Consider the following 23,055-nt stretch of genomic DNA (forward strand, 5'->3'; position numbering starts at 1 on the left):
ACTCTGCGCCGGGATGAAAAAAGAGACAATTCAGATACGAGGCAAGTATAGCAGTGCCACAATAAATATAAAATGTCTCCCACCCACCCACCTCCACCAAAACTTCTTTGTTTCTCATTCCTCCAGCCGCATTTATTATGACGGAATCCCATGTACTCATTCATGTAGCTCCCAGAAAACAAAAGTTCTTGCCAACTTCTGTACAAAGTGTGTACTTTCGTATGCAGCAAATCCATCGCCGCACAATTTTTTTTAATTTTTCGCAAATGGGAACTGCACAAAAAACGGGTGATTTATACACGCGCATTAATGAATCGTTGACTTGAGACACAAATTTGGAGTACTTTATAGATCGCGTCTTAAATAAATCGATTGATTTCTTTTAGAGCCAGAGTGTGTATGTAATCGATTAGGGTTCGACTACAAATTGAAGAAATGCATCAGTTTCACAACTTATCGGAGAAATGTTGAACAAGTGCAAGGACTTAAAGAGCTTATAATATCAGTAAATAAGTATTTGGTGTAGTTAACATTTGTGTAGAATTGCTTTAATTAAATTATATAATTGAGTACAAAAGCAGCTTAACGACAGAATTTAACTCTAAACTAATCACCTTACCTGCAAATTATCGCAGTGTGTTTGCCAATATGCATACATGAATTTCGCATCCTTTTCATCCATCCGTCATCCAGCTACTACTTTGTGTATCAGTATCTCCTCACTTTTCCTCCACATACATACATACACACTACACACCATTACTTCGCACGGATTCGGTCCGTTTTCTACATCTCCGAACCCGGGTTCTTTTACTATCCCTCACTCTCCCAGTAGTTCGTGTGGACCAAACTTTTCCTACTTTAGTTCTGCACCAGCTCGCAAAGCAGAAAGACGCGAAAGTGTGTGCGTCCCTTTGTTCTCGAACCGGTTGGTGGTGTGGTGTTCTCATTCATATCGCTGAGTGAAAGTCACAGCTTGCATTTTTACCAAATTGCCCTCTGCGAAACATTTGTGACGTTGCAATTAACTTTCTCCAGAAAAATACACACATCTAAATTTCACCGAGGGAAAAAAAGCAAAAACATTTCTGGTTTTGCTGCTGGCTGCCACTCTTGAGGATTTCTGTCTAAATGTAAATTTGCACAAGAAGCTGTTGAGTGTGTGTGGAGCAGGATAAAGTAAATCCAGCTCTTTAGACTAGTAGGCGGAAGAAGAAATTCTCAATCTCTGCCGTCGCAACTCCATTTGAAATCTTTACGTCAAATCCCAACGGGTAGTAAAAGAGGAGACGCAAGTCCGCATAGACCGTGGTAAGCCGGACATAATACATAGTGAAAGAAAGAATGTAAATTTTCCAGCTTAACTGGAACACTGTGTAGACACGCATGCATATACTTTCCAACAACTAATATAACATTTGTGAATGACTGCATGGGCTCCATTTTATTGAGAAGGATGTCAAGAACAAGTGAACTTTGTTCATCATAAGAGGAGATAAAGTGAGAAAAGTCGTAAACTTGACACACCAGCTTTGTCGAGATTCTTTCAGGATTTTGACGAAATGCCAAGCGGCTCATCATAATTTCTTTCTTTGAGTGAAACCAACCAACCAACCAACCTTTACAATAATTTGGTACAATTTCATCAATAAAACTGGGGACATATTTTTAGCTAGAAAATTGGGATTGCGACAAGTTGTGTGAAACAATCGTGGGAGTAAACTGTTCGTCCATCCCTGTCAAATATATTGCATTAGCGTAGGGAAAAAGTTGCGTAAACTGATCTCCAAAAGAAGAAGTTGGTGGAATCAAAGAAGAAGAAGGAGAAACCGATTTCGGGGACTTGAACATTTGCTTACTTTCTTTATTTCCTGATTCTCTCTTCTTCCTACCAAATCTCACCAGTGAGCAGTCAGTGGTGAGAGAAAGCATTGATCGAATGAATGTTGTTGACTCTCATTCCTCGCTATCTCTCTGTCTCCACTTAATTTCACATGACAAGAGAGCCAGCAAAGAAGTGTTGTTATCAAACAGAAAAGTTGGAACTTCTTTTTCAACGAGGTGAAACTTAATAAGGTGAACGTGTCTTTAAGTGAATTGTGAGAATTATACGAGTACGCGGAGAAGAAGCAGATGTACAAAATGTGCTGTGGTTTTTTTGAGAAAGCGGTAAGCGAATTGGTTTCATTGTCTCTTTTTCGTGTTTTACATATCAAAAATTAAGTTTCTTAAGTAGATAAGTTTTGTGTTGGTATATAACGAAATAGTAAATACGATTTTTCCGTCTTGGTTGATTGATTGAAGTGGCGAACCTCATTATACGCGGAGAGAAGAATGAAAGAAAGTTGAGGAGAAAGTAATGAGAAAGTGACCCCATATTTTTCTGCGGCATTATTATTAAATAAAACCCGTGCATTGTTTCTCCTCATGCATGCATAAACCTGGTAGTAATATGTGTCTTGGGTTATACATACATGCATAGTCCCAGTGTTCCGGGTGAAAGTAACCATTTGCAAGAAATAATGGTAAGCAAGTGGGCTCTTGTGGCTATGTATTTTGACCTGCAAGAAATGTAAGGCGATTAAACTTCATAGTGCACGTGGTAAGATGGTGCACGTTTCTTACACTTTCTTGCAGTTTCTTGCAGACTGAATTTCTTGTTTTGGAGTGCAAGAAACGTAACAAAACCCGCAAGAAACGAAACACGACAAGTAATCATTTGCAAGAAATAACGACAGGAAAGTGGCTTTTTGCAGCTATTTTGACCTGCAAGGCTCTAGAACCTATACTTCATACGGCGTGTGGCTAGATACCACATATTTCTTCCACTTTCTCCCAGTTTCTTGCACTTCCCATTTCTTGCTCTGCAGTGCAAGAAATGTAGCAAACCCTCCAGAAACGAAACACTGCACTCATTTCTTTGCGTACCCAACTACCTATGCCTACACTCTGAATGGGATAATGTTGCGAAAACTTGTGCAGCGTTGTGTGAGGAAGAAATGGAGTCGGGTGAAGTGAAAGCAGGTTTTTGCCCGGAAGGTTGTTTGGTTTTAGATGTTATGCATCCCATGCTAATGTTGCCGTTGCTGCCGTTGCTGCAGTCACTGGGAGCCGACAGCAATAAAACAAGTGGGAGTAGGGAAAGTCGTTGTAAGGAGGATAAATGGGTTGTTACCTCCGAGGTAATGCACACTTCGCCTGCATTATTGCGTGATGTAATGTCCCTCCTTTCTCCCAGCCAAATTTACTATGTGAAAAAATTTAAGAGTCTGCTAGGAAGTGGGTGCTACAACAAACGTATCAATACTCACCCACCATACATATTACATTACGGAATCGTATTTACTTTTACTTATTGTATACGGCATGCATCGAACGGGTGGAAATGTCCTCCTAAATGTTGTAAATCTCGCTATTTATCCCAATTTATGCTGGAACAGAGGCCGGATGATTCAGATAAATGAGGCGCAGTTGTCCAATAACAAGGCAGCCTAAGAAGAAGGGCTTTATTGTCACTGATTACTTTACTTTTGTGCATATATAGCAGAGAGCTTTAAACTCGCGATGGTGGCCTGTGCTGCTGGGTGACGTTAAGCTGTATTACAGTAGAATGACAATCGTAACGTAATGTAATGTCGTGTCGCATAGAGGAATTTGCTTGTTTGCTGGAGAATTTGGAGGCAGAGTGGGTGGATTAAGGAAAGAGAACGTCTATGGGAAAGTGGGACATTATTGCGACAAACCAAACTAAATTTGAGTGTCCAACACAAAAAAATGCGATCTATGAAATCGCATAGTTGGAATTGCATGGTGTCTACAATCTAAAAATCAGCTAGCTCCTGTGCTACATACGTTTTGCATGAAAATGCTACATACATACGTACGTACGTAATCCTGATAAGCATCGATCCACACAAAAGAATTAAACGGCATTAAACCCCTAACAAGCTGTATTCCTTTGATAATGATAATTCGCTCGATTAATTTTGTAGCTTTGAATCCAACTGCGTATGTCTATGTATTACCAGACCAGCCAATCCTGTGTATGCACCAGCTTTTCATGAAATGGAAAATGAACACACAAGTTAATTTGTTATTCTCTCTTTTTGTCCGGGTCTTGTATACGTAGCAGCATACATATTTATTTATCCCAGCCCTGAAACACGGCGTGGGTTTTGCGTGTTCTAATCATGTTTTCAGATCAAACTCTTGATACTCTGATCTGCTTACGATTAGAGCAAAGTCAGTTTATACACCCGTGTAGATAGAGATTGAGGATATTGATACTTAATTCAGCCACCTCGTTGTTTTAAGAGTTGAGCAAATGAAATCAAATCGGCTGAGGGGGTGAGATCGACTGCCAGCCAACAACAACACCACCATTCCGATTCAGCTATGTACACACGAGGAGGCCTAAACAACTTCATTAAGAAACACATTACGTTACATAATTATGTATACCACGCTACGCAACGCAACGCGAACCTGATCCGAGCAGGATAAAGATACAATATAATCCGACTTGAATTGGGAATTGAGGATGAAACGGAATTAAATTTGATCTCGGATTTGCACCAGCCACCAACCATCCTACGAGGCTTCATCTCATTTCATTTTACCTGCCTGCATCACTCACTCAGCCGTAGCCTTACTCGAGAGAAAGTAGTTTAATAGGAGGGAGAAAGCGAGCTGGGCCAATCTTGGCAAACACCACCACCACCACCACCAAACCAATAATACCACTCACTTCTCAACTCGTGAAAACAAACTTATTGCTAAATTATGACTTTGGTTTTCTCCTCGAGAGGAACAAAATCATATTAGTTTCGACTCTTTCTCTTTTAATCAATACTCAAATTAATTAGTGGAACACATGAACTCAAAATTTTATTACGACTAAAAATAACTTGTATTTGTAAATAATTCGTCGGTGTTCATTCCAAGAAATTAATTACGCACTTGACAAGTACAAGTGTTGTACTTTAAAGTGGTGAGTAATAACAGGTCGAAACGAAACACAGTAGGAAATCAACCGCTAATTAATTATTTGCATGTTGATTTCCTTCCGTGAGCAGAACACATGCATAAATTCCGGCTAATCAGTGTAATCTCGCATCATTAAGGGAAACTGACTGACGGGAATGGCCTTTGATGCAGATTAAAGACACGAGTTGAGTCTAGAAATTAAAGCACAAATTAAATCGTCTTTCTGCCTCGGTTGGGGAAGAATGACACATAATTGTAATGCCAGCCAAATTATTGCGTCATGTCTTTCGCCACACACACATTGTAAATTTCGACACACACACACAGCATCCCAATCCAACCAGTAATCCAAGCAATCATTTATGCTTCGTCTGGTATGGCTGGAGTCCAGTCTTGTTATTATGCGGGGGGTTAAGTCTGGTGGTGGTCTTTTGGTGGTGGTGGTTGGTTGCATAGCCAGTTCTGGTTCTGGTCTTTCTCTGTTTTTGGAGAGAAAGTCCGTCCGTTTTGTTTCCTCTCCACTCGAATAGATTCACCTCCATCCTCCTCCACTGTCCAACATTGGAGGGAAACTGTTCAGACAGAATTATGATGTAGTGCTTTTATTTCATCGTGTTTTCCCTTATCTGTCTCCACTCTCACCGCACCATCCAGGTTTTAATGGCATGGGTGGCTGCTTGGATGAGACGGGGGCATTCAAACAACCCTTTTTCCCCGAAAGTAGGACACCATTTATGTAACAGGGACTAAGCTAAACACCAATTTATCTCTGCATTCCTCCACCGTTGGCGTCCACTCTCGTGTAAAATCAAATTTTCGTTTGAAATCTTCCTCCTCCTGACTTATGCAGCCTGCCAACACGACTTTGGCTGAATGTGAGTTGAATGAAATGAGTGAGGCAAATGGATGGATAGATAGGGGCAACATTATATAAAATATAGATCGGGGCAGGAAAATGAGTCCAGGCACGATTATTTGCTATCTGTGGGTGCATGGGTGGAGGTGGAGAGGAATTAGAATTTTGCGAGGAAATTCCTCACTTTAATTCTGACGCGTACTTCGCCTCTTGAAAGTCTGCCTACTCATCACTTCATTATTATATACTGTTCGTTCACATTCTGTTCCTGCTGAGATGAGGAGAGGGTGGAAATGTTGCACGGTAAATACTTATTAAATAGCACCACAATAATCGCATGAGAAGGAGCATCGTTACGAAATCTGGGTATTGTTTCGGCCAGTCATTAGCCAACGGAAAAGAGAAAGCTGGAACAATAACGGGGAAAAGTTGGTGAAACCTTTAGAGTGAAAATTTTGTGGGAAGAAAACAAATTCTTCCGACTCGTATTTGGTAAATATTGAGAGGAACCGCAAAGACAAAATGCCAGCATCATGGCCATCGTCGTCGTTCAAAAACTTTATTACTTTAGTAAAGCTACACAATAATGGTGGTAATTAGTAAGTTTCAAGTAGTATCACAATTGCTAATGTTGTGGTTTAAGCTTTGGAAAAGAAAAGGAAGCGAATAGTTGGTAAAAGTTTGAGAAGGACGAAGATTGTATTTGTCAATTGATCTTCATCTCAAAATAGAAGTATCCAATGTATCCAGACGGCGGATATGTATTTATTTTCAACTTTTTCATTGATGACGACCGACGGTCAAACTTTGTGGGTGTGTCCCCCAACTTAAATATTTAGATCACAAAAATTTCAAAATATTATTATATACCTATTTTTAGGTTTTCAGACATTCAAATATATTTTAAATATTTCAAGCATTATTTTTTTAAACGCGTAAATATTTTAGATATTTTCAAAAATGTATACCTATATTTTGTAAATATATAAATATATTTGTCTGTACGACAAATTTTTTAGCTCAAAGAAATCCGATTACAAAAAAAATCCAGAGAAAGAATTTGTCACTTCTACTATTTTTTTCATAAATATTATCGTAATATTTCGTAACGCAAATATGAAATAGGGATTTTTCGTAAACACATATCCGCCCTCTGAATATTACAAAGTTAAACATCCTCGATTATGTGCATGCATACCTTTTTTACGAAACGTCTTTCTTCATTAATTAACCTAGAAAAGATATGCTAATACCGCTTCCCATTTCATTCAACCTTGTTTTGAATTATACATTTTGTGGGCATTTTCTCCTTTTGACTGGGGAAATTATCCCAGTAAACGTATTATCTACGTGGAGTGGAGTACGGAGGAAAGGAAGTGGGAACAAAAAAAAACTTTTTTCACGAATCTGAAACAGCTTTCTTCCGTAATAATGAATAAATGTGATATTATAATGTGCACATGAGTCTAAAGAGGAGAGGAGAATGAGCAAGCGAGAAACTCGAGTCTAAAAGGATCTTAAAAGGTTTTCTTGATTTTTTAGTAAATCTTCATATTATTCTCACCCACCCAGTTTTCTCAAAAGTATGTATGCACACTACAAAATGGAATAAAAAGGTCTTGACTCTTTGCATCGCTGCTCTCGAGTTTCCCTGCTCTAAATTTGCTTTCATAACCTTCTAGGATAATAAGCTAGCCGTATGCATAAATATGTACATTCATTTCATACGTGCATACGTAAAGAGGTAGCGATTTTGGCGGAGGAATGTGAGAGGCATTTACACCATTTTTCAATTTGGTTTATTAACCAGGAGGTAAATTATGAAGGAAAGAAATGCATCCTTCTGGTTAAAAGAGATTTTAAATCATTGTCAGTTTAAAAAAATCCAATCTGACGGATTGCACTGGAGTAATGAAATCTGCATTTTAAAATGGAACCTAATGACAGAGAAGGAGTCGTACATACTAGATTGCTAACCTAACCTTCTTTTTCTTCATGTTTGTTATCTTGGTATTATAAATTATGGGAAAATTCTCTCCAGAAGCAGATGTCAGACTGCCTTGTTTCTCAATTGCTTTCTCCTTTGTTGCTATGTTCAATTAAGCAACCAGCCATAAAGAAAGTGAAAGCAAGAAACCGACCAGTTTGTTCATCATACGCACCAAATGTGGTATAAATACATACATGCATGGCTAGGTCGATAGAATAATATGGATCAAATATGATACGCCCATGAACTAACTAATGTTCATGTTCCACGTACGTAGGCACCCACCTCGGGGGATGTCTTGCCTTTGTTGTCATCCGATTTCAGCACGGATCATTATAATAAATATATAATTTTAGTGTTAATAAATTCGTCAACGATGATAATGAATGCGTATCTGGGTGAGAAGGAGTCATTTATTTATGCCCTCAAATTTCATCAAAATCGATCCACCTCCTACAGGAAATCCATTAAAACGTCTCTTTTTTTCCCGAATTCTTGAACGCCTTCTCCACCCGCCCTGAAATTAATCCCTTGTTTGATGTTGATCTCACTTCAAAAACTTCAAAAGAATTTCACAGTTGAGTGTTATCATACCTGGCATTTTACCACCACCCATCCACCCATTCATCCACCCACACAGTCGTATTTATCTATGTATGAATGCATGTATGTATTCTACATTGCATACAGACATATCTTTGAAAATCCGGTAATTCCTTCCAGCAATGCAACGTTTTGCTTTGTTCCATCACCGAGATGGATCAATCGGCTGGCAGGGAAGGAGTGTAAAATTTCACAAAACAACCGCACACAGCGAGCCGAACTTCCTTAATAAAAGGCTATAATACAAAGGCTTCCTTCATCTTGGAGATTTAACTAAGCCTTCTCGCTCCCGTTTCGTTAATGTTATGACTGTTTGTCATGAAACTGGAAATCCGACACTGCAGGTTCAGTGCATACAAGTTTCAGAGTAAACAAGCGCTTCTTCACTTTCCAGAATGTTTGGAAAATCTTCATCTGAGCAAAAAAAATAAACTCGAATGAAAAAAGAATGTTTGTCTCATGTTTCAAATTCAATTTCAAACCTTATAATTGGATGAATTAGGGTTTCACTTGGTCGGTATGCAAACTGGCAGATTTCCAATATTTACAATGTTTCTCGTGCTGGAAAGATGTCATCAAGTCAGACGAAGAGCTAAGAAATGTGAGATCTTTGTTTTCCGAAAAGAATGCGGAGCTTGATCACCCGCATCGTCGTACGCCGATTTCTGCGTAACGATACTCACGCAGAAAAAAAAAGTTTGGCAGATGCAAATTCAATGTGGGATTGGTTTATTAGCAAGTCTGCCTTCAAGTTGTAAAAGTTTGGGGGGTTAAACTTGTTAAAATTCATGAAATAAATGCGCTTTGTTTTTTATCGGGCGTGTGTCTAATCAAAGATCAAGATTAGTCTAGCGATAAAAGAATTTTGCCAACTAGACAGGCGCGGCTGGCTGGGATTATGAAGCAAATAGCGAAAATTGATAGAAATTTTGTAATTTGTGTAACATTTTTTGCAAAAAATTATACATATATGAGTGATGATGACATGTATGCAATTGACTTTTCGTGATGAAGTTTGATAATCGACAATAATATTCCGAGTTGATTGCGTGTATTCCTTGGCGAAATTTATTTGCGAAAGTGGAGCAGTTTTTCTCCTACTCCTTCTGCTGTAAGATGTCTGAGAGTGGAACAGAGCAGAAATACGCCTCGTGACATAAAGAGCGTGACAGAATTCTTAATTAAGTTTAACTTTCGTGGAACAAAGTGAACCATTTTTCTTGTCAGTTAAAGGAGGTTGTAAATATGTCAACAATCAGAAACAGACCAAAGAGAAAAGTAGTCGTGGTAAAAAATGTTCAAAAACAAAATTTGCACCATGTACGTGGGTGTTTTATTATTGATTTTCAAAAGGTATGTTCCGCACTGTTTCTGACCAAAATTTTGATGAAATAACAAACTTCAAAAACATTTTGGAAGTCGTGATTTTTTTCAGCTCAATCGGTTAAAAGAAACACCCGCAACAAATCATCGAAATTTACCTCGAAAATATGCAAAAATTTACGACTTGATTCCATTATCATCCTAAAATCGTTTCCCCCTGATGTTTTTCTTCAACGTTTGAAACGGATAATAATCACTAAGGGTCCTGTCTGGACTGCACGGGGGGTGGTCTGTGCAGGTAAAGCGATTTTCGTCTGCATCAGCTCTCTAAAACAGTGAGGTATTTGGTGGCGCGTTGTCGTCTAAAAAAAGGCCAACTCTTTATTTTGACCCCGCGTTTCTTTTCAACCGCAGAACGCAGCTCCTTTTGGGTTCCTGCATACGCGACCCCATTTATCGTAGTATTTCTAGCAATAAATTTTATAAGGAGGAGACCTTTGGTATCCTTCCAACTGATCATCATCAATTTTTTGGCAGATTTTTGCACTTTTCCTTTTATGTGTGGTGGAAATCCCCCGTGCTTCCAATGCATGAATTATTGTGTGGTCGTCGGGTCATAATAGTAAACCCAAGTATCTTATTCAACTACTAAAATATGATACAGGTTCCAGTATTCATTTAAAAGCTCAAAATTTGCATTGCAAAAGCAACTCGATCTTGTTTTTGAGATGCCAAAAGAAATTTTGATACCCAACAGAAGGAATCCATTTTCATACCTAAGTCTTCAGTTAACATGGAACAAATTATTGGTTTTGGAACACCCATCTCATCTGCTAAATAGGACAGTTTCAATCGTGGATCTCTAATAATTGGGTCTTTAAGTTTCTGGAGGTTTTCTGCGGTGGAAACCGATTTTGGGTATCCTGGCGACTTTTTTGTCTGGGACATCTTTTCGCCTTTATTTGAACTTATCGACCCAATTGTATTTGTGCTTTGTGTTGAGCAGTTTCCATCGTAAACTTTAAGCATTCAATCATAAATCTGCGACACATATTGCCCCTCCAGCAATAAAATTTAAATCACACTACGATGTTTAATTTGCAAATGTGACATTTTTTCCGTCGAGGTAAAGTTTGCTGATTTATTGCTAGTGTTAATGGTAACCTAAAGGGCTGAAAAAAATCACAGCATCCTAGATGTATCTAAAGTTTGTTATTTCATCAAAATTTTGGTCAGAAACAGTGCGGAACATACCTTTTGAAAATCAATAATAAAACACCTACGTATTTCTCTCGTGGGTCTGATTTATTTGAAAAAATTTTAATTGGATCAAGCTTTATATGTATTGCAAAAAAACTTTGGTTGAACCCATATACAATTTCTATGCAAAATTTCCTTAATAGTTCAGAAATATTAAAAGTTAGAAAGACCCGAGAAAAATTATATAAAAAGTGGGCAAAGCTGATTATGCGATAGTCACAGTTGGATTATGCCGCAGCACGTGCATCATTCTTGTCTCAGCATTTAAGTAGACATGTCCTCCACCGTAATAACCCTGTCTTCACAAAGTCAAATTATAGCAGCAGTGCTGTCTGTCCCCAGATAAGAAAAAAATAGCCCAAAGGCTCATCAAATATTAAGCGGTGGGACAACCTTCAATCGGCGGAATTTACTACTTATTCCATACGAACGCAGAGATATACATAATAAATCCGAAACGACCTCCTAAAATGGAAATGTCCTAATACCAGCTTGACTTTCTCTGCTCCCCTCACAAAAACCAGGGTCAATTATTAGTTTAACTTTTACATTCGGAAAGCTCAGACTTTTCCAGGCATAAGCTTCCCTCAGCCAGCACTTTCTTCCCAGAAACTTATTTCTCTAAGCAGCAATTACCTTTATCATAATAATAATAACGCATCTATACATATCCATCCACACTTTCACTCGGCACTCCTCACATACAGAAAACTCACTTGGAGAGAAAGTACTTTCCCAGAATTAGCTATAAGCAAGTCGGCAATCGCAAAGTGATAATTCGGTTAATTTCTGCTTTCTCCTTGGTCCAGAGTTTGATCAGAATTTGTAAGCGGGTTGGGAAACTTAAGGGCAAATTTGAGATTAAAGCGCCTCCTCATTAGCCTACAGCTACTTTAACCTTGTGGGTTTAACGGGCGGGCTTGGGGGCACGGTGTACATAAGTAGTCCAACAACTCACCCACGATCTTTTACCTTTGATTCTTTCCTCCTCCCATCTTTCCACCAGAGCACGTCCAGCCTTTACTTGGAAACTTTTAATGAGGCAAACTTCTCGGAGGAGGAGATAAAACAAAGTTGCCTGGCTAATTAGAGATAAAAGTAAATGAAAAAGAGTTGTGTGTTGGAGTTTATGTTTTATTAAATCAATTGATCCAAGGGAAATACTAAACGAATAAACCGTTACAAACGAATATAAAGAAGTAGCATCGGACAGGTATTTGAAATTCTGAAATATTGACAATACCGTCACCACATTGATGTACGTCGAAATGACCAAAACTAAAAATGTGACCTCGTATTTACGGTCATGGAAGCGCAATGTCGAAAACCGCGTTTGATTGTGTTGAGGCGTTCTGGAGATATTGCACCCACAGACGGACGGACGGACAGACAGAACGATAAAAATAAGTAACTGACGCTACTAAAATACACAGCATTCAAATAAATTTATGTAAAACTAAACATCTTTGGTGACGCATTAATTTTGTTAATTCAAAACTTAAACAAAAAAGTAAATAAATTAGAATAATAAATAATCCTGGTGTACGAACGGTGTTGCCTGTTTCGAGCCCCGCAGGAATAAAAAAAATCTAGTTTGCCAATTCATTCCAGTCGGGTTATTTGCGTTCTTTCTCTGCGTCCATGGGGTTGTTGATAAATTCACATTTTCAATCTAGTTTGACAAGATGAAAAATCTGAAGCGTCCTCCATCTCGGGAAAACGTCTCATCGAATGTCGAATAGTATCGCGCATAAGATCTGAAAGAATCTCGCTCACATCCATCCATCCTGTCAGCCTGCCTCGAAAAACTTGAGCCCAGTTCTTGCCCAATTTCGAGAGGAAGGGAAATCTCAAATGTTCCTCTCACTTGCTTTTTTACACTCAATTTTCCCTGCAACCTTTCTTCCCTTACTTCCTCTCTCTCTCTCTGCATGTGTGTATAGTTTCTTAAGAAGGCAATCTGCAAATCCAGGCCACAAATGCTCAACTTTTTTTCCCTTTTATCGAAAATAAAATCCACATCCGACCATTCATCCAGCAACCTTTAGAAAAGATGAACGCGAGCAATCCACTTGCCACTACTCGAGTCCGCATTACTTTATTGAGCCATTCAAAAAATCAAGTTTGTTTTCTTTTATTCTAAATCCAACTCGTTTTACATGCGTTATTTTATTGGAAAATAATAAAAAAAGTAATCAAATTCAAAGAAACATAAGCTGGAAATATGTACATATAATCCGAGAAAGATAGTTTGTCAAATTTATAAAAAACAGAAAAACCTCTCACTCATATCAAAAATCGTATGAAATCTGAAACTCGTATGTATTCCACAAAATATCTTCAATTTTAATGCCATTCCATTTTCCATACGGGTTCACACGCAGCTGCTTCTGTATTTGAAATGCCGAGATAAAATTAAAATCACAAATTCATATGGACCAGACCAACTGATTTATCGCCACTTCTTTCGTCTTTCTTCTTCCAATGTTTTGAATTCCTAGGATTCCAGCAAAGCGAAATGTGCGTGGTGTGTGCGTGCAGCTGCGTTCGGGTGATTTTGCCTGGTCTGGTAGTTATCTGATGTAAAAAAAAAAGTGCTGGGTTGGGTCGGATTGGTTCGTTTATCGTGACATATGGTTGTTTTATTGAGCTTCTGATTTATTCCCGAATCAGAATCAGAGCAGCAGAGAGATGTAGCTTTGGAAGAAGATTTCTCAAGTATTCAATCCTCCCAGGAAGTGAATGAATGAATTCTCTCTCAGCCTTTATACAAATCCACCAGCCATGCTTTCCCCGTTCCACCACCACTCGACGCAATAATTCTTCCTGCTCCCACACTCCCAGAGGTTCGGGCCCAATGCAGTTTTGCACTCTGGAACAGAATCCTTTTTAACATTGGATGTAGTGATTGTCAAAATTGGACCAAAGTCTGCTTCTCTCCACTCAATTTGTATCGCTGATTGAAGCAAATGAGGCAAATTCGTAATAATGAAAGGCGCAATTAATCAAGCTGAGAGCTGCAAGGTGACAATTTACAGTGGGGTTTTTAATAAATTGAGTAAATTTGAGATGTGCTTTACACTCTATTTTACTCTAAATGTGTTTGAGTATGTGCAGCAGTGGAAGAAAGTTTGCTATACTTGGGTAATTCTAAATGTACGACATTGTACATAAATATTTTACATTGTTTAACAGTAAGTTTGGAATTAGGAGATCAGGAACGAAAAAAATAACGTAAAGAAATGCATTAAATTGGATTAAAAAATCAAAAGTAAAGCTAATAATCAAATTGCTTGATTATTATGCAACGCCACCCACGCTGTAGGCATATTCGGATGTGCATGTATTTCTTACATGAAAATAAATGCACAATACATTTTGATTACACAATAATATTAGTCACGGCATCTTGTAATAAATAAATATGTAGATTTTTTCCAGCAAAAAATAACGTTGCCACGCATGAGGCTTTAGATGATACGAAATTGATGAGGTTACAAGCAAGTTCTTGTTGCAGCATCACCGGAACGGAACAGCAAGGGAAAATTTGAGGAAGCTTGTCCGGAAATCCTTTCAGAAGGATATGCAAGCAAGCCAGCATTACTTTGATGTAGGGCACGCGGATGACTTAATATCACGGAGATAAGGACAATGCACGAGTTTTCCATATTAAATCCAGGCATGCAGCACATATTTACTTCTTATTTTCTGTAATATTAGAAAACTGGTCTTAAATCATTACTGACCAAAGTACATATATGACTCTACCTGGTAATAACGGGTATTACAGTTCAGTAACGTTGTAATAATGAAAAATTTACCACTCAGAAATAAAACTACTACTAATTCGATATGAAATTACTACCAAACCAATGCCAGTACATAGTATGTGATTCTACCAGATTTCTAACAGGGTAGAGAAATAAATGTGCACAGATACGAGGTCAATCTGCATTAAATATTCTAATTTAACATGCCATCTGCATTAATATCGAGAGCAAGAGAGAGATGTATTATGTAATCACACCAGAAAAAAATGACATCTTGTCGTTATTTCTGTTATACCCGGTTATAAAGATCCTTAAGGAAAGAGATCATCTCCAACTTTCTCTATCTCTTACTTAACTTTCACTTGCGACTTTCTCTCTCCCCTTTGGTCGCTCGGTGGGTCGGTCGGTTGGTTGGTTGTGAGTGTGGTGGAGAGTAGCCAAGTATTTCTTCTGGAACAGATCGTGCATTTCATGTTATGTTTACGTCTTTCTCTGCGTGGTGGTCGTGGTCGTGGCAGTGGGCCTGACTTTGCTTTCTCCCTTTGTGGTTCAAGTTGTGGAGTTGACGTGCCTGGAATTGCAATCGGTTGTTGCAATACTGCTACATCCATCCCTGCTCTTGCTCTCATCAACATCAGCATCAGGCCAAAGCCAGGAAGTATGAACAATGGCATGTCATAAACAGAATTGAAGGCAGGGAAGATTCAGCCATTCTGTCCCCATTTCAGAAATTAAGGAAACAAAAGAAACTCTTGAAAGGATAAAGTTTCCTACAAACTCGTGATTTTGCATTATTCGTGCATATTTCCAATATTCTATTGAACACTTGTACCTTTGCTCTCTCCGTGTACTACTCGGAGTCGTTTAACTTTGTAACTTTCTCCACGGCAAGGGAGAACTGTCGGGGGAGAGGCGAGTAAAAAATGACAGGATAGAAATCACCAAGAAAAATGTTGAGTGACTGACTGACTGACTGACTGGCTCCTTTTTTTCTTGGGTACACCATAACTCCACAGACGGAGAAAAAGGTAATGTTGTCGACTCTCCTTGGTTCGGGAAGAATACAAAACTCGCTTATTTTTTTTATCTCTACTTCATTTTTTTGTACTTCTCTCCAGAGTTTGAAATGTTGGGTAACCTCTTCTTTGATTTCGTTGCGGCCCTTTACTTCAATTTACTCTACTTTCACCGTTACGAGGATTGGTTCAATTTGTTTATTTTTCAACTCGATAAAAAAAATTCTGTGGGATCTCATCCCAAATCGTTAGGAAATAAATTGGATCAATTTATGTTTGATATTTGTGGTTGATAAAATACCAAGGGAGTTTTATTCTGTTACAAATTGTGTACACATGAAACGCACGGGAAAATTAAACTGGTTGATTGAAGCGTCTTGTGTGGAAATTGTAAGAATAAGCATTTTTGCTGTTGTAAGGTTGTAGGTATAATGTTAGAAATCTGGTAGAGTCACATACATAGTCAGTACTGGTATTTATTTGGTAGTAATTTCTAACCGATCAATAATGATTTAATATCAGTTTTCTTAAGAGTCCAGTTCCAGAAACAAGTGCATTATCTCATATTTGATATACTTGATGTATTTGGAACCTGCAAATTTTAATAATCGCTTGCGCAAAATATATAATCAAATTTCCAGAAAAAAATTAGCTTATACATAATTGCATAAATATTTATGATAAATTCCACCCAGTGAAGGCTAAATATTTATCAGAGTCGAGATGTTTACCCAAAGAAAAAACAGTGGATACATGCATTTATTTGTGCGAAGTGAGTCTCGTCCTTCCCCCTTTTGTCGTCCTCCTGCTTTCTCTCGCCTTTTATCCCTTCACCAAATAGTGGGGCAGGTTGGGAAGATTTATGGGAATCCATATGCATTACAACAGCGAGAGGACAGACGGGTTGGAGGAAACGTCATCCATAATCCATTACACACATTTCTGCATTTATTGAGAAAGTGCTAGCACCACGGCGCCCCTCGTAAATAGGATGGACAGCAGTGCAGAGAGCGTGCTGCTTTCTCCTGCTTTCATGCCTGAATAAAGCACATCCTTGCATCATCCACTCACATAAATCCTAATCCGTCCACGCAATGAGTAAGCAAACATCATACCTTAGTTATTATTTATGACTCGCCAGACTACTCGAGGCAAGAAATGATTTCCGTGGGATTTCAGACCAATGCGACGTCACATTTGCATGGCTTTCTTCTCCGCTAAGCTTTTAATAAGCTTTTGCTTCTTGGGATCGATTAGCCTCCTGAGCTCACAATTGGCCGAATGCTGTGTACGTATTTACAATGGGGGATAACGTCCTGGAGGATAAAACGTTCAAGAAATACGTAAAACTGGAGTGAGCCAAGGCTTTCGCTTCACATAATAAATATTGAATCAAGTTAGAACAGAGAGAGAGAGAGAGAGCAATGGTCATAATTCATAACAAAAACTTGATAATACAGCGAAAACCGAGGGACTCAGCACTTTCTCTGCCAAAAAGGAAGACAGCACTGCGGCAATTGAAAAATACTAAATCTCATCTCTTGGTCAAATTTGATTTTGTTGGAGGAATACGAACTTAGAATTTGCTTTGAATAAAACAAAAATGTCGAAGTATTTTTTATTGGGGAAAATTTAGAGTGTTTGCCTTTTTGTGGATAGAAAGATGAATTGAGTTGAATAAATTGTGTAATATCTATAAAAAAATATTTCGCCACCGCAACATTTTATGTTGCACTTTGCCTTTCGTGTGCCAGGCAGTCTGTCGTAATGGGAGGATTCCTTTGTATTATTTCCCCTTTTTCTTAGGTGAAAGTGTAACGTATCAAGCTGATATCGGAAGGGGGGTCTCACAGCGAATGCTCTCGGATTTTGACCAAACTGGTGTCGATTGGTCACAAATTTAATTAAGATGAAACTTGTAAAAGGCACCATGTGCCAACGGTGGAGATATTTGCATCCGAAGAGGAGAAAACGCGCCCCAAAGTTGACAAATTTTACACTTCCAAATTCTGAGCGCTTTCTCTTTTCTAATGCGAATAGCTCCGCAAGACATGAGCATTGACAGATATTGTCTTTTGCAAATTTCTTACTAATTAAATCTGTGATCGATTAACACTAGTTTGGTCAAAATCTGAGAGCATACGCTGGGAGACCTCCATCGTCAGAGTGAAAGTTATTCTACACACGTGATTGCACTTTCCTCCTTCGCTTCACCTAAGCAATCTTTTGTATGGTTTAGTTCTCTGTACATGCAATAAGCACCCAACCGGATCAGACCCGAGGCTGGAAATGCATCTCCTCGCCAAAAAGGAGGAGGAATAAGAGAAAGGAAATGACACCTGTCATTCTCATCTTCGAGACACAAGGAGCACCCAGCCTCGCGTATTCTTTCGAGCTGCACTTCTAATTCAAATTCCAAACAAATCTTGAGACCAAGAGTTGCCAACATGAAACAATGTCCTTTTTCATGAATGATGGCGTGCATGAAATCCCTATAGTGCATAAGCTATGCTTCGTGGAAGCTAAAATACCACGACCACCACCATTTCACAATTTATCTTCTTGTCTCATACCCCTATCGCTATCAAGCCCGCCTAACTGCTTACAAAGTGAATATTGATAAAGTCAGGGAGAGCGGAGAAGAGGCTGGCGAAACAAGAACAAGACATTTCATTTCATTCAGTGACGACTGTTTCACTGGCGTGATGTGAAATTCTAGAATAATAAGAGAGAGACGCTCGCAATGTTTTCCTTCCACGCTCCGTTAAGCTTTATAGATTGTCCTGGAATGACACTGCAATTGCTCAACCGTTTTAGAAACAGGGTGAAAGCAGAAGGGAATGGAATGACTGGCATATCGAGGAGGAGGCAATGAGGAGGAGAAGGTCTTCCAATGTACCGTATATTCCGTGTCACTTGATCTACGCATATTTTAGCCTAGCCATTTTTTCTTATATACATGCATGCACATTATTATGGGGTGAAAGTACGAAATAACATTGTTTTGTCCGTCTGTCTGTCCGTTGATCCGATAATTCTTGAACGAAAAGAAATACAAACTTTTCAACGTAAACTTCTGACGTCAAGGGGCAAGGCGAATTTCAAGATTGGGACTGTAGGTCACGGCGCCAGGTCATGATTTTGTTAAATTAGGACAACAATTCTAGTCCCCAGACTCAAGCCGATTGTATTTTCAAAGTGCTATCCACCCGAACAGGTCATCCTGACCTGCGGTGACTCGATGACCGTATGAACGAGGTCAAAGGTCACAAGCGTCGGAAATACGTCAGGCGTTTATTTATTAGCAAATTTTGAACTCTGCACACGAATATAATAAATATTTATTCTTCCGTATAGCCCACTGCTTTCACCCCTTTGTTACATGCATTGTAACGGTTTATACAGACTTATTTTGTACTAAAAATCTTTGCCCGCTTGTATATGTAGCTCTTCTTCATGACTATATAACTTTGTAGGACATGAAATATTTCATTGCAGTTGATTGTGTTGGAAAAGTCGGATTAAATTATAATTTAAATTCCAAAGTGGGAATATTTGCTCCCCGGAGACGAATAGCCAAATAGCTGTGCAGAGAAGGAGAGGCTGGATAAGATGATAATAATGTGCCTGCATTCCATGGGATACACCATCAAACAGCCTGGCTCGCTTGTCTGCTATCCTGTTGTCTATTTTCTCTCCCTTCCCACTCACTCAATTCCTCCGTTTTGTTCAGTTTTATTTTCCACATTTTCGCATTGCACCACACACACCGCACCACAGAGGGTGAGGCTCCCTTTGATGCAATACTACAAATGGACAAATATGCAAGGCCCTTAGGCCCTACATGCATGCATTCCCTGTGAAAGCAAGAAAGTGGAAGCCAACAGAGGAGTGAACAAGAAGAGGGTTTACTTATGCAAAAAAAACGAAACGAAACGCATACTTTCTCCGTTGGACATGGTTTGGTTACAAGTAGTTTTCACAATGGAGGTCTCCCAGCGTTTGCTCTCAGATTCCGGAAAAATTAGTGTCAATCGATTACAAATTTAATAAATATGAATTTTGAAAAAAGGCCAATGCGAAGGTTTGACAGCGATATTTGCACCGAGGAGGGTAGATTTTCAAAATGTAAAATTTGTCAACTTTAGGGAGCATTTTCTCCTCTTCGGATGCAAATAGCTTAGCCAAACTTGAATATTTGGGGACATATATTTTATAGGTTTTGTGACCGATTTTTCAAAATTTGTGAGCATACGTGGGGGGACCTCAATTCTAAGTTTGTCTATTATTTTTGGGCTGAAAATAAACTTAATGTGTCAATCGCATTAAAACTTTTAGTATGATCGAGTTGAACATATTATTCGTGTTTCTTCATATGAATTTCTAATTTCCCGTCGATCCTGCTCAAACACGTTGCTTGACAGGCTGCAAGAGCCCCCGTTGAGAGGAAATAACTTTTGACTACGTGGGATTATTTAATGAATTTTTTAAGAAAAGAATATCCGGAATTTTATACTCCACTGAGCAGTTAAAGCAATAATAAGGTTGAAAAAGTAGACATATAAATCTATTTAGTACGTTTGTAGGTTCACATGGCGTGGGCGAGTTGAGGAGGAAATCAAATATGTTAATATTGAACTAACTTGATCCAAAGGATGACATGGCTGTGGCCCTTAAATAAAAAATGGCAATTCCAATCTACAATTTCAACAGAGCCGAATTCTTTACAAAATCCACATCATCATTCCTCTCGAGCTGTGTGGAGAAGCATATCAACAATTTTATCTATTTATCCAATTTTCAGTACACTCTTAGAAATCCATACTTTATATGACGTAAAATATAACCCGATATAACTTCCAAAGTGCCACTACCCCACTTATAGCGAATCGCTCTCTCTCGGCCACAAAGTAAGCCATTTTACCCTGTAGCAATATTCACAGGGTAACTGAGCGCCCAATAGGGTAACGACCGTAACCCTAAATCGCGTTGATTATGACTTTACTTTCTTGCTTTGATGACCCCAGGAAAAGTTACTTCAGCGTAGTCGCAGTATTTAGTACTTTAGTAATATATTTTATTTCACATTCAACATTGCATTACAAATTTCCCTTATTATGAACCACTAGTGAGGATGTTTGTAAACGCTGGACCCTGTTAACTTAAGATAATTTTTTTAATGTTATACTAAAGTTTTAAAATTAGTTTTGCACTTAAAACAAAGATATACCAGCTAAGTTCTCACAAATTGTACAATGCATTCCAAAGGCGACCTAAAATGATCTAGAAAACCTGACAATTTTCTCCTGAAATTATTAACAGTCTCGTCCGTAATATCATCATCTGTTTAAAGACAATTAAAATAAAAATTAAACACAATGTAAATTAAATTTGTGTATAAATTATGCAAATTACGCGAATTTCTTACCCTTCAGCGTCCCGGTCCAAATTGTTGCAATAACCCCCTCGTTTCCTCCATTATTTGCTTATGAGTTAACTAACTAATTAATTAATTATCAATTTAACTAACCAGCACTGACTGGCTGAGAGTGAGGGAAAAGTCAGCGTCTGGTTTGACCAAGAATATCCTAAATGGGGTTTGCTTACTCTAAATGGTATAATAGCTTACTCTGTGGTTTAGAAAATAATGGTTTTACTTCACATTTGGTGACTTTTGTCATTACTTTGAATTAAGTTGACCATTTTACCTCGAATCAAGTGAGGTTTACTTTAAAGCGCATAACGTTCCATTTTACTTCATGAAAAGATATTGCATTTTCTAAGAGTGTAGGGAAAGTTTTGGGAGAGAAAAAGGAGTAAATTCATCCCGCTGTCTGCTCTTGAGTGAAAGTGCGGATCTTGTAGGAAGCGAAATGGAGAAGAGGAAGGAATGATACAAAACTCAGTCAACAATGTTCTTCTTGCTTTCTTTTCCTGCTGGTGTTACGTGATGTGAATATTTTTAAGGATATCTCTTTCTCCTCGCTGCTAAAGATGTATCTTATTAGATGAGACGGGCCAGGAATGAAAATTCGGAACAATTTCACTACTGCCAACAAAGGAGGTCTCACAACGAATGCTTTCAGTTTTTGACTAAACTGGTGTGAACCGATGATAAATTTAATTAGTATGACATTTGCGAAAGACAATGCGCAGGTTTGGCAGAGATATTTGCATCCGAAGAGGAGAAAAAGTGCCACAGGGTGGACAAATATTACACTTTCCAAATTTACAGAGAGCTTTCTCCTCTTGGAATACAAATATCTCTGCCAAACCTGCGCATTGTCTTTCGCAAATGTCATACTAATTAAATTTGTGACCGATTGACTCTAATTTCCTCGAAACCGGAGAGCATACGCTGGGAGACCTCCATTGTTAGCATTTCAGTAGGAATTGTAAAATGCATGAACAAAATAAAATATTTTAATTAAGCAAAATTAAAATTAAATGCTACTCATAAACTTAACTTTCTCATTACTTTTGTCCTCCAGGAATGCCTACGAGTAACCAAAATGAGCCCAGATTTTGCTGACGAGAAGAAAATTCCAAAGGAAAACTTTCACTCAACAAATGACAACTAAATGACATTATTAGCAGGAATTGGAGGACTACTGCTTCTACCACTCGGGGAAAGTTACCAGGTCCCGGGCATTGGGAGTCGTGGCAGTAGTGATGAGACTACCATTCTTGAAGGCGATGCTTATTAATAGCCAATCATCCAATTGTTTGACGTTATCTGGCCGCACAAACTTTTATCCGCGCAGAAAGGACGCCAACTTATTGAAAGGATTCATCGCGTTGGCCGTTTTCCTCACAATTTTCGCATTGTTGGGAGAAGCCTGTCAGATCAGTGAGTATTATTGCGATAACCGAAAGTGCGTTCCCCTCGACAAGTTCTGCGATGGAGTCGACAACTGTGGTGATGGTTCCGATGAACCGAGGCATTGTAGTCGTACGTACTTTCACTTATTTTCACTCATCTTATCATCACATCGTCGTTAATGGTTAAGATTGAAATTGTGTTTTATGTACATTTCCTCAGCTTGCAATCGCACTTTCTACGGCGTGGTTGGTGGGACCTACACAATCGCGGTGCATCGACCAAGCGCCAGAGATTCCCAATTACCGTTCGTTTGCCAATTAACGTTTGCCGCAGGCGGTAGCAAGTTTGGTGATTTAGTTCAGGTAGCACAATTCTCTTCGTTAAGAAAACCACGATATTTTTCCTCTCATAAGTTGAGAATCCTTTCA

At 38.6% G+C, this 23,055-nt stretch overlaps 1 protein-coding gene across 1 annotated transcript in view; it reads left to right on the plus strand.

The window, feature by feature from the left end:
• The first annotated feature begins 882 nt into the window (after positions 1–882).
• LOC118438443 overlaps positions 883–23,055 on the plus strand; it is a 37,453-nt gene continuing 15,280 nt past the window's right edge. The window contains exons 1-3 of the mRNA XM_035858749.1: positions 883–2,169; positions 22,296–22,756; positions 22,847–22,989. Coding sequence (XP_035714642.1) covers positions 22,477–22,756; positions 22,847–22,989 — 423 coding nt within the window. The 5' untranslated portion in view covers positions 883–2,169; positions 22,296–22,476. The remainder of the gene's footprint in view (positions 2,170–22,295; positions 22,757–22,846; positions 22,990–23,055) is intronic.

This window comes from Folsomia candida, unplaced genomic scaffold (genome assembly GCF_002217175.1).
Source record: "Folsomia candida strain VU population unplaced genomic scaffold, ASM221717v1 Fcan01_Sc021, whole genome shotgun sequence".
NCBI lineage: Eukaryota > Metazoa > Arthropoda > Collembola > Entomobryomorpha > Isotomidae > Folsomia > Folsomia candida.